This window comes from Panicum virgatum, chromosome 1N (genome assembly GCF_016808335.1).
Source record: "Panicum virgatum strain AP13 chromosome 1N, P.virgatum_v5, whole genome shotgun sequence".
NCBI lineage: Eukaryota > Viridiplantae > Streptophyta > Magnoliopsida > Poales > Poaceae > Panicum > Panicum virgatum.
In genome coordinates, this window is record NC_053145.1 from 55475394 (window position 1) to 55487092 (window position 11699).

The 11699-nt window shown below is 47.3% G+C and overlaps 1 protein-coding gene across 1 annotated transcript; it reads left to right on the forward strand.

Annotated features, from left to right (window-relative positions):
* The first annotated feature begins 4437 nt into the window (after window positions 1-4437).
* LOC120656788 (F-box protein PP2-A13-like) lies at window positions 4438-7924 on the forward strand. Its single transcript, XM_039934968.1, has 3 exons — window positions 4438-5467; window positions 5639-5757; window positions 7119-7924. The coding sequence occupies exons 1-3, from the start codon at window positions 5120-5122 to the stop codon at window positions 7552-7554; spliced, it is 903 nt and encodes a 300-aa protein (XP_039790902.1). The 5' UTR covers window positions 4438-5119; the 3' UTR covers window positions 7555-7924.
* Window positions 7925-11699: the final 3775 nt, after the last annotated feature.

The following is an 11699-nucleotide window of genomic DNA, read 5'->3' on the forward strand; positions in this document are numbered from 1 at the left end:
CCTCGACGGATCCTGCCCGGGGTGCTCCAACGGATGCGGCCCGGCGCGCTTGAGTGGCTGTGGGGGGCAGCGATCGGCGCGATGCGGCGGTGAGGCGCAGCGGCGGCGGAGATGCACGGTGGCGGCGAGGTGGTGCGGCACCGGCGGGGAGGCACGACGGGCGGCGAGGCCTGCCGCGGCCATCTCCGGTAGGATTTTTTTTCTTTTTTTTTATTCAAAAATTTTTTACATGATTTTTTTATGTAAAAATTGTCTCTTGAATTTTTTTTCCAATTTTCTTGTTCATTTTTCTTGAAATTTGTTTTTAATGTAAAAAATTTTCTCTTCAAATTTTCTTGATTCAAATTTTTCTTGTTAATTTTTTCTCTCTCCAAAATTTTTCTTCAAACTTTTTCTAAACTTTTTGGAATAAAAAAGACAAAAATTTGTAAAAAACTAATAGTCTAAAAATCGACCGTAGGGAAGCCCTCCCTACTGTCGACCCTAAACTAACAGTGCCCTTCGGTTAACCTTGTTAATCCATCTTCTCAATACCAGCTCTTAAGCATAGTTGGCTATACAGTGGCGCCTCAAATGGTCATTTCTCATTCGGTTCACGAACTGCGAGTTCAGTGGTAGGCAGCATGCCACGCTGCAAACCCTCTCTCCACCAGGGTTAACGCTACCAACCAGTTCGGCCAAACCGGCGGGGTCTGGTACAGGTATACCGGACCGGTTTGGCCGGAAACCGGTCCAAACCAGTCGAAGTCAAATTTGAATTCAAAAGCCGCAGTGCAAACGGTTCGTACCGGCTTACCAGTCGATTTGACCGGTTTACCGGCCGGTTTTGACTGGTAACCGGCCAAATTCAATTTTTTTTCTTTTTTGGTTTAAATTTAAATGCCCGCAAAGTAGACTAAATAAATGTTTGTATAACATATTTTAGCCTAAATGAACCCTCCAACCATCTTTTGTGCTACTTTTACATTGTATTTTTATACTTTTGTATGCACACTTTTTTGTTTAACTTCAAATCCCCGCAAACTATACTAAATGGACGAATTTTTTAGAAAATTTGACACCATTAGATTCGTCGCACTTTGAAGTATTTTTAGGAATTTTTTTATTTTTTTAAATTTAAATTTGAATTTTGAATTTGGGCCGGTTTGATACCGGCCCAAACCGAAACCGGCCCAAACCGATTTGACCGGTTTGGTGAAACCGGTCAAACCGGACCGATTCCCACCGATTTGGTGAACCATGCTCTCCACTCGTTGCAGGTCCTACGCGTCCTAAGGAGGACCTATATATTGCAGATCCTTTGCCAAAGTTACTAGCTAGAGTGGCTGTCGCATCGAACTTTCGGTTCGTTTTGTTGGGCGCCTGCGCCTCTGTGGCCAAGAAAGCAGTGCGCAGTTCCCGCACTGTGGGCATCTGCGCACTCCAGAAGTTCTAGGCATTGGCTTTGGAATGTGCCCAAAAGATCTGAACCTGCAAGAACAAAGACAAAATATGCTGCCATTAGCTACCGCTGTACACGCACCGTGGACAAACAAGGTGTGTGGTAGCGTGCATGCGAGGGGACACCTATGGCTGTGGCGCACGAGTTTGTTGGGCAGCACACAGTGGGTGGTGACTTGGTGGATGCCAGCAATCAATCAGAAGCGCTGGCAACTGATCAACTAGCCGGGTGAAGGATGCGATTGAGATCGACACCACCATCGTCGCCACCTTCAGCCTTCTTCCGTGATCTAGCTAGTGGCTGGAGCACGTTTACGCCCCTAGCGTTTACTGTAAGTGGGGAGCCAGATGTGATGGTGCGCGATGTACACCCCCATCAAGCTCGCTTGTAACCGAGCAGATGCACGTCTCCCACTCGTAGCATCCGTGTACATACGGTAATCGGCATCACGAAGCGAAGCTGTCTTGTCCAGACGTCTGACTCCGAAAGCCGCGTTCCGGGCTCCAAACGTCCGGAAGACAACAAGCCGCGCGCGCCTCGCGTCGCGATCAGGCCGCTGGGCCGGGGCCCCCCCGTGCCGGGCAGGAGCAGCACCGTGCTGTCCGGGAAGCAACCCGTGGTCCGTGGACGAGCTCGCTCGGGTCCAGCTCCAGCCTCCACCGGCAGCCCCATCCCCCCGCGCGGACGCGCCGCACCGTCGATGCCGCTAGAGGTCATGTGGAGGGGATCAGGGCGCAGGGGAGTCGCCGTCGAGGCCCGAGGGGGACCACGCGGGCGGATGGATCCTCGTTCGCAGGTCGCAGCCGCGGCGCGGCCAGCCACGTTCCGGCGGTGGTGGAGCACAGGCTGGGCTGAGCCGCCCGAGACTCCAGCCAGTCTAAGGAGGTCCAGCTCCGGATATCTATAGATCGGGGTGCGTCCAATGCTGTCTGCTCTCTCGCTGTCGCGCCCGGCGCGGGGGCGCAGCGGACGGTTCCTACTGTTCCGTGGCCGATCGACGTGCGAGTGGCGGCGGCGTCTCCGGCGACAGGTGAACTCGTCTACAGTATCATGTGGTTGGTGCACAGTGCGTATGTCCTGGCGTTACTATGCCGTCGTGAGTTCTCGATTGTTCTTCCTCGGTCCTCGTCGACCTTTGAGATTTTACAGAGGACGAGCGAGGATTTGGATTCGTGGACCTGCTCACCTAGCTAAGTAGTTGCTAGAACTCGCAGAAGAGAGAGAACGTGCAAACGATACCCGGCCTGGACCGTGAATATTGCAAGGGCGAGGAATTGGCGATCTTGTCATGGGCACAACACAACCGGCGCCCCTCTACCAATCGATCCCGGCCGACTTCTTATGATGAGTGCAATATCGTCCCGGCCATCTATTGATCCGTACTGGAGTTTCTCAGTAATAGCAGCAAAGTCCTCTTTACAAGTTTAGATATATGGACAGGTCGATCGGGAGTGTTCACACACAACATACTCGCACCACACGCACTCAGTACACAGATGTGGCCAGCGTTCCACCCAGGAAATCAGCATGTTGCTGGTCGTTCGATGTTGCTGCTAAAAGCTATAGGAAACTACTGGTCTGAAATAAAAGCGAACCAACCAACCAAACAAACAAACAAACAAACGCAGTTGTGGTCAGTGACTCAGTTCCGAGTTCCCTCCCCTCCTAAAACAAACTGGTGTCCCGTAGACTTGCCCCGTTACTGTACAGGGGACTCGATCGCTTTTGGTTCCACTGTTCCTGCTCCAGGGGCTCGAGTTGTCCAAGTCTCGTCCCTGAACGTTGAAAACCTTCACCTCGTGGAACCAGACAAACCCGTTACTTTCGTTCTGCACCGTCGTGCAACACGCACCTCCTAGCTCGTAACCGGCGAGTCTAGGCTGAACATGCGCCCGGTCAGGAAAAGGGGGTCGACGAAAAGCGACCTCCCAAAGGAAATCTAGCAAACACGTCCTGACCAACCATTGGCCAAATCCTAATGTTTTCCTTACCAAGCTGTCACGCTTAATCCTCCGTTTTTTTATACCGTTGGGTGGTTACTATCAGCGTTGTGTGTCCTCAACTCCTCATGTCCCTGGAGCCCCGGCCGGTGAGCTTGCGCGTCAGTTTAACATCAAACACTGGGGGGGGGGGGGGGGATACCATGTCAATATTTCAGTCATTGCCACTTGCCAGAGAGGATTACCGTCTCATGGTTGTCATCGTCCAAACCCAAAAAATCATCTAATTGAACTAATCTGGATTTAAAAAGAAACAGAGAAGACCGGTCCAGGACTAAACATTTTGTACTCACTTGCATTCCGACTCGTGAGGTTCTTTTGAAGAATAGGGTTCAAAGGCCAGATCATTTGGAGATTAGGAACAAACAAAAAAAAAACAGCGTCGATCTCAGGTCTCTTTATATCCACCCAAATTATAAAAGTTGGCATTTCGTTCTATAAATTAACGATCTGTACTTCAATTTTAGTTGTAAGTGACATGCTCATTGACAACAAAATATGTGCAGTGACTTCCTCAATTTTAAAATCCGCCGAGTTAGTTCCGTGGAGTTGCTCATAGCTGCTGAGCCACATTGCACAAGCTAATAAAAACTAGAAAGATGTAGCTTGTAGCGTTGCAAAAATGGACCAGAGGTAGCTTGATATATTTAGATAAGGTAGAGATTTTTAAAATTAGATTTCACAATCTGGATGGATGGAAGCATACTCTAAATGTGGGCTTGGGGTTAATTCAGTGTCCTGGAAAAAGCACTTTAGCTACCCTTTTATCCACATTGAAGTGCAATATTTATTACTATGGATTTTTTTGTCAAAAAACCCATGTCGGAATTATCCATACGGGATCCTGCCACGTCACCCCACAGCCAACACATACTCGTGCACAAGAACGCACAATTATCCAACATTATCTGCTGCGACTGTATCCAGCATCCTAAACCAAGTAATAGAGATGAGTACTAGTATTTTATACGGTCAGTTAGGTGTCCGCTACCTACCATATGGTCTGTATGCACACCAGCAGCAGACACGGGAGAGCGAGGAGAGGAAAGGGCCGAGTCGTTTTCCTCCTTTAAAAGGCACTCTGAAAAATCTCCGTGCCTCCTCCCAGCGCGTCCCCGTTCCATTTCAAGAAAAGATCATGGTAGGAAGCAATACAATTCTCAATTAGAGGTCTAGCTTTTGAGCATCTGTTCGCGAATTGAGGGCAAACCGCTGGCATTCGAGCATTTGGGGTTCGGTTTTGCACGCCTTGAGGCGGACAGGGGGGCAGAATTTGTGAGCTCTCGATCGAATCGGCGGTGCTTGGGGGTTCAATTCGGGAGCCGTCGAGCTCCCTGCGCATGAGAGCTTCTTGCCTCGCGCAGCCGCGCCCACCTGCATAGAAGGCGAATTGGCGGTTTATTTGCTACACTTGTTCGGTTCTTATCTTGAAGGGCGGTGCGAATCTGAGGTTTCTTCTCCAGTCGAGAAGGCGTGGTAGCCGAATTCGCAAGGAAGGCAGCAGTTATCCGCGCGAGAAGGCTCCCTCGCGCGGGTTGGGGTTGGCGCCGTCCCGGCGGTGAACTGCTCCGGGACTTCCTAGAAGCTTCGATCGTGTGCCTCCGAAGAGTAATCCTGAAGAACTCGGTCTTTCACATCCCCAATTGGATCCTTCTCCAAGGCGGCGATTGGGCCGTGGATGGGGGCGGGGTCGAGCATCCTGGGCGCGGATGGGGAGTGGGGGGTGACGTCCCTCGGCGACATGCCGGAGAGCTGCGTGGCGGCGGTGCTGCTCTACCTCGACCCGCCGGAGATCTGCCAGGTCGCCCGCCTCAACCGCGCCTTCCGCGGCGCGGCCTCCGCGGACTGCGTCTGGGCCGTCAAGCTCCCCGCCAACTACCGCTACCTTGCGGCCCTAGCCGCGGCCGCCGATGACGAGGGCCGTGGCGATGGGGATTGCAATGGCAACCCTTTCTCCCTAGCGGCGACCAAGAAGGAGATTTACGCGCGCCTGTGCCGACCCACCCTCTTTGAAGCTGGCACAAAGGTAACTCATTTGATCTTTCGTCTTTAGAGGTATTATGCTTGTTTGTTAGGACTATCTGCGGACTATCTGCTATCATATTCTTATGAGGAACTGGATGAGGTTCTGTTCTTAGCCTTCTGTTTGCTTAAATTATGTGTTGTCCTTAAAAGGCATTCATGCTGTCGATTGCAGGAATTTTGGATTCTGAAGAACAAGGGAGGTCTTTGCATCAGCATATCATCAAAGGCAATGACTATTACCGGTATCGATGATCGGAGATACTGGAGCCACCTCGCCACAGAGGAATCGAGGTACCCCTTTTTTTATTTAAGAATGTTATTTTGTATATCTTATCTTTGATGAAAGAATCCCATTACAGTTGTCATTTCTGCAACCACTTCCAATTCTAAACCTAATTCAGGTTTTGTAACACTAATGATAGAAAATCTGTCAACTCTTCTTACTCACATGATTTTTATTTTAAGTTCCGCTGTGCAGTGTGCACGGATTGTGACATTAACCAGAAAATGCTCACACACGTAATGGTGATATGTTTATTTACTCTTGTCTGATCTTAAAATATGATTCCTTTTTGGTTAAGTTACCAAGTTTCTGGTATACCTGGCTGACAAGAAAGACCCTTCTTCCCAATTCGTCCCTCGTTTCACTATGTTTGTCCATGGCCTTGGGAGATAAATTTCTTGACTCTCCTGCATATTCATCAGACCAACCAGAGAAAATGCAGAGTTAACCTTATGTTTACGAAATGTTGCAAATTCTGTTATTCAATTGATTGTGATAGATGTTCTTGGGATTGGCTTCTTATGACCAGTTTTGTAGTTTTTGCGAGGGTGCAAAACTTTTAATTCGTCAAAGTCATTCGTCAGCCAGTAATATGTGACAATGAAAATAGTTTTCTTTGACCTAAATTCTAACACATATGACTTCTCTAAAAGTCTAAGCAGGTGGATAGCTCATTTGATCATTTGAGTTCATATTATTGTCATGCAATTCTTCTATATTCAACAACAACAAAAACAAATCCCTAAGTGTTTTTGAAGAACAAACAGTTGTTTGCACCAACTTGTTAACATGGGTTTGGATTTGTGCAATTTCCATTTTTATAGAGCATATAGGAAAGGAACTTACAATTGTATGATTTAGCCTTTAAGTCACTTGAATAGTATAAAGAAATGATTCATTATGGTTGATGATCCTGAACTCAGGATGCGTCAGATCTTATAATTTCAATGGCATTTACATCTGTTTGTGCTTTCCTCCTTTTAAATTTCTGGCAACTCATATTGCCGCCTTATTTTTCCTATTGACATTTTCTTTCAATTAAATCTTTCTAGCTGACCTGCCATCTAACTATATATTTCGTGAGAGTGCCTGTGATGTAAAGGACTATGGAGTACTCCAGTTGAGATACTTTGTTGTTTCTTGCATGCGATGGCTTTAGCAGCGTGAGGTTTCCAATATGGAGAACCTTTCTTCCATGTGATTGCTGCTGCATTTCTTGTCAACTTCTTGATATATCAAGGAAAATGAAAAACTTGGCAACTGCACGCAAGTTCTTTTTTCAGATCATTTTTTATTACAAACTTTACCTGTCTTTTGCAGATTTCTGGTGAATGTTGGATTGATGAATCGTTTCTTTATGGTAATGCAGATTCCACAGTGTTGCCTATCTTCAGCAAATTTGGTGGCTTGAGGTGGATGGGGAGCTTGAGTTCTGCTTTCCTGCTGGCTCCTACAGTCTTTTTTTCCATCTTCACCTGGGCCGGCCCTATAGGCGCATGGGTCGTCGGCTTTGTGCAACCGAGCACGTGCACGGGTGGGATGTCACGCCCACTCGGTTCCAGCTCTCAACATCTGATGAGCAACAGGCGACATCCGAATATTACCTGCATCTACACGAACAGGGAGGCTGGAAGCTTTACCATGTCGGTGATTTTGTCGTATCAAACTCCGATGAGTCCATGAAACTCAAGTTCTCAATGATGCAGATCGATTGCACCCACATGAAAGGCGGCTTGTGCGTTGATTCAGTATTTATATATCCTAAAGGCTACAAGCCTGGAAAGGCGAACATAGTCTGCATGTAGCTCAGAAGAGTTGGCCTTATACCTCCAGCAAGATGAAACAAGAGGCAATTCAAATGTGAATGGCTAGACTTTTACCTGGCCATTCTTACCTGAAAGCCCATTGTACATTCTCTCTTTTTTTCCCCTCCTTCATTCTGAGAGTTTTACATGAATGTAAGGTCTTTCCTGTATTCTTTGTAGTGTTAGTTAAACAGGTGGGGAGTAGGGGAGTTTAGGAACAGGTCAAATGGAGTGATACTTGAGTCACTGAGTGCACAATATTGGTTCAAAAGAGGCGGTAGATGCCACCTGCATCTCTAATTTTCATAAATAAAATGATGTCTGACGAGCTGGATCGGTGTCTTCGGATGATAAAAGTCGATTCTGTGTAGATACAGCTTGTGCTCAGTTTCTTCTGTTCGAGCAAATGATGGTGTGTTCGATATCCTATGAGGCAATTCGTGCAGTGTGTACTTTTGAATACATACTGCGCCCGTGCGGTCTTTCAGCCTGACATTAGCTGGTCTCGAAGTTTAGCGCACTTTCAGTGACTGGTGCTGATCAGTGCCTATATCATTCCTCATCGGACCATCTTGTGCATGGAGGCACCACAGGCCTGGAAGGCTCGAAGCATGGATGGATTAGCAGCTGAGCGTTTGAGCAGATCTCTGCACTGCAGTCCGGAGCCCGCGCTCACACATGACACATCATTCCTGCAGACCGCGAATGCTTGGTGCATGCTGCATGGTGCCCTCTGGAGAGGAAACCGCAGCAGGGAGGAGATAGAACGATGGAGAGGATTGGATTCTGGGCCTCCCATTTCGTCCACTAGCCCATGAGGACCTGGGCTATTCTAGCCTGGATGTACGTCGTTTTCACGAAGTGTGTATTGGGCTGTGTTACGAACCGGACCGAGGCCTTGCACATTTGAGTAATTCTAGGTAGCTAGGCCCTCCTAAAAAAATCTATTTTTCCTTTCTTAACTATCGCAAAAATCTGATTTTCATCCCTCATCTATACAAATCCGGTATCCAGTCTCCTCCAATTATTAAAACCATTTCTTTTTATCTCCCTCAGTGGTTTTACAAACGGTTCTACTTTTTTTCATTTATTTTTTCTCTCTCTTTTTTCACTCAATTGAGCTACAAACATGGATAAAAAATCATAAATGTTGACATAGTAGTAGAGGAGAGTATATAGATCATAATTTTTCAACTTTTAAAGTTGAAACTAAAAAATTCAAATTTGAAATTTTGAAAAAAGAAAAAAATTGAAACCTCATTGAATTTTTAAAGTACCAAAATGAGCTCCATCTTCAACAAATTTGAATTGTGTTATACATAAATGAGGTGCATCGTTAGAAACTTTTTGTGAGTATAGGTTCTATAGCAAAATTTTAGGTTTCTTAGAAAGGGTAAAATTTGAGCAAAATTTGATTCTTTTTTTATTTATTTGCACATTTGATTTATACATGTGCAAATTCTTGAGTATACTTTAAATTATGTGAAAGTAAACGCAAAGTATAAAATTTGGCTAAAAGTTTGACCCTTCATAAGAAATTTTGCTATAAGAAACTTTGCTATAAAACCTATACTCACAAAAATTCCCCAGTGATATACCTCTAATACGTGTCACACTGTTTAAATTTTGTCAAAGATAGAGCTCATCTCAATGCCTTAAAAATTCAATGAATTTTGAATTCTTTCTTTCTTCAAAATTTTAAGTTTTAAATTTCTTTAGATTTAATTTTGTAAAATTTGATTTTTGTACTCTCCTCTACCACTATGCAAATTTTCATAATTTTTGAACCATGTTTGTTGCCTTAATTAAGTGAAACAAGAGATAAAAGAGAAACCTCTATTAAAAAAGGTAAAATTGCTTGTAAAGCCACTGAGGGGGTAACATGAATAGTTTTGATAGTTGGGGGAGGTTGAATATCCGGTTTTGCAGTTGGGGGAGGAAATCCAAACTTTTGCGATAGTTGAGAGAGACAAAGTAGATTTTTTTTCTTAAAAAATATTGTGTTGGGCTGTGTTATATAGCGTAACAGCAGCTAGGCTATGACCTATGGGGAAGGGAAATGCTGGATTATAACAAATCTGGCATGTAGACAGCTCAAAACAATCTGTTCTTCATATTGTGGATTGTTAGTCTAAAATTTTTGTTTTTTGAAAATCTACAAGACTAACTACAAAACTGAGCCTGAAACAATCATTTTGCTTGCTAGTTGATGTTACTCCTTTCTACTAAAAACAAGTTGGTTCTACCCCAGGCCCGTCGAAGGCCATGTGCGAGGTGGGCGACTGCACATGGCCTCTAGAATTGGAGGACCCCAAATTATTCTATCAAAGGTTCATAGCAGACGGGAGTTTACAGCAGCAACGGTCCATGTCCGCTGGGACTAGAGAGAAATGAAGCAAAAGTGGCCCATTGCCGATTCCTTTCACGTGAAGATACCGTCGCCGTCGCCAATACTTCGATCATCTGATCGATGTGAATATTGACACCGTAACCGCATCGCTCGTTGCTCGACGGCCGACGCCCATCCGTGCCGAGGTTGAGGTGCCGTCTCCGGTCACCGCGCCGTCGGCCGCACCGTCACCGGCTTGCTGCGCCGCGCCATGCCGGCACCGGTGCCGCGACGCGCCGTTGCCAGCTCACCGCGTCGCGTCGCGCCGTCGCCGCTCTGTCGCCGGCTCGTCATGCACGCCATCGCCGCAGGCCTCCAGTTGCGTTTCGCACACAGGCCTCCAAATCCTGGAGACGGCCCTGTTCTACCCCTTCCGTTGTACCTAGAAAAGTTGGCTGGTACTGCTTTCTCTGCCCTGAGAAAAATAAAGTTGCTGGGGCTACTAATGCCGACACCTAGACAAGCCAGTAACGCCGGCAAAAGGACGGGAAGGAAAAAAAGGTTTTCGTCAGTCGAACTTAACCAGGTCAGAGCTACTAATCAACATGTTGTCCCGTTGCTTATCTGAGGCCAACCGTTGCCTCACCTCACGCCACGAACACGATGAGCACGCATCCAAATCTCACCCCAGCGGCATCCTCGTGCATAAGAGTAAAGAGTAAGTATTATGATGAACAACTAGCTGGCTCATGTCTACGTAGAGGAGTGAGAAGTGAAGAGAGAGAAAAGAACGGACGACTCGCGACGTGCGGACTGCGGCTGACGAAAACGCGCTGTGTGCATTGCCATTGGCTGCAGCAACAAGCGGTGCATTAAATAGCAGTAGGCCCACAACATCGCGTGTTGTATCGCCAGCAGCAGACAAGAAGCAAGCGAAACCATTAGGCCCTGTTTGATTTCCATAAGTCAGGTGACTAAAAATTAGTGACTTATAAGTCCTGTATGTTTGGTTGTAGATGACTTATAAGCCTATGTGCACTGGGCTTCCTCCGCTGCTCGCCCGCAGCTGCTCGGACCCCTGCTCGCCGGAGAGGGAAGAGCAAGAGGTAGTGGAGGGATCGAGTCGCTGCCGCCGCTGGATCTCTGCCGCAGTCGACCGGCATTGTACTTGGTCCTGCACGCGAGGCCTGCCCTGCTCACCACGCCGCCGCGGCCAGTTGGCGAAGAGCGGCGGCGGCGGCGATAGCTGAAGGGAGCAAGCTGCGGCGCGAACGGGAGGGAGGAAGCGGTGGCGGCGAGATTTGGAGGGAGGAGGGCGATCTGCGAGTGCGAGGGGGGTCGCCTGGTACGGCGGATAGGGTTGCCTGTGGGCCTCACGCGAAAAAGGTGTGAGGCCCACGTGAAAAGGGGTGATTTATAAGTTTTAAGCAGGGGTGAAATAGCGTATTGCTTATAAATTAGGGTCACTTATAAGTTGGTAGTGTTTAGTAAAATAAGTCACTTTTTTCACTTTTTCCACTTATAAGCTGGTGATTTAAGAGTGTCGTGGTGTGGCAAACCACAGCCGGGTGGCGAAAATGCACCCGCCTAAGCCCTAAGGGAGTATGAACTCGAGGGGTTAGCTAGGACTAGTTCGATGAACACAGCCGGTTTAGAGTGGTTCGGGCCGCCGGAGCGTAATACCCTACGTCCACTGTGTGCTGTATTGCTTGAGTCTGGGTGAGCTTGTGCTCCAGAGTGCTTGAGAGCTTTGGCGTCTCTGGTCTTAGCTGAGTCTGTGTGTCCCTGTTCTAGTGGGCGTGCTATCCCTTTTATA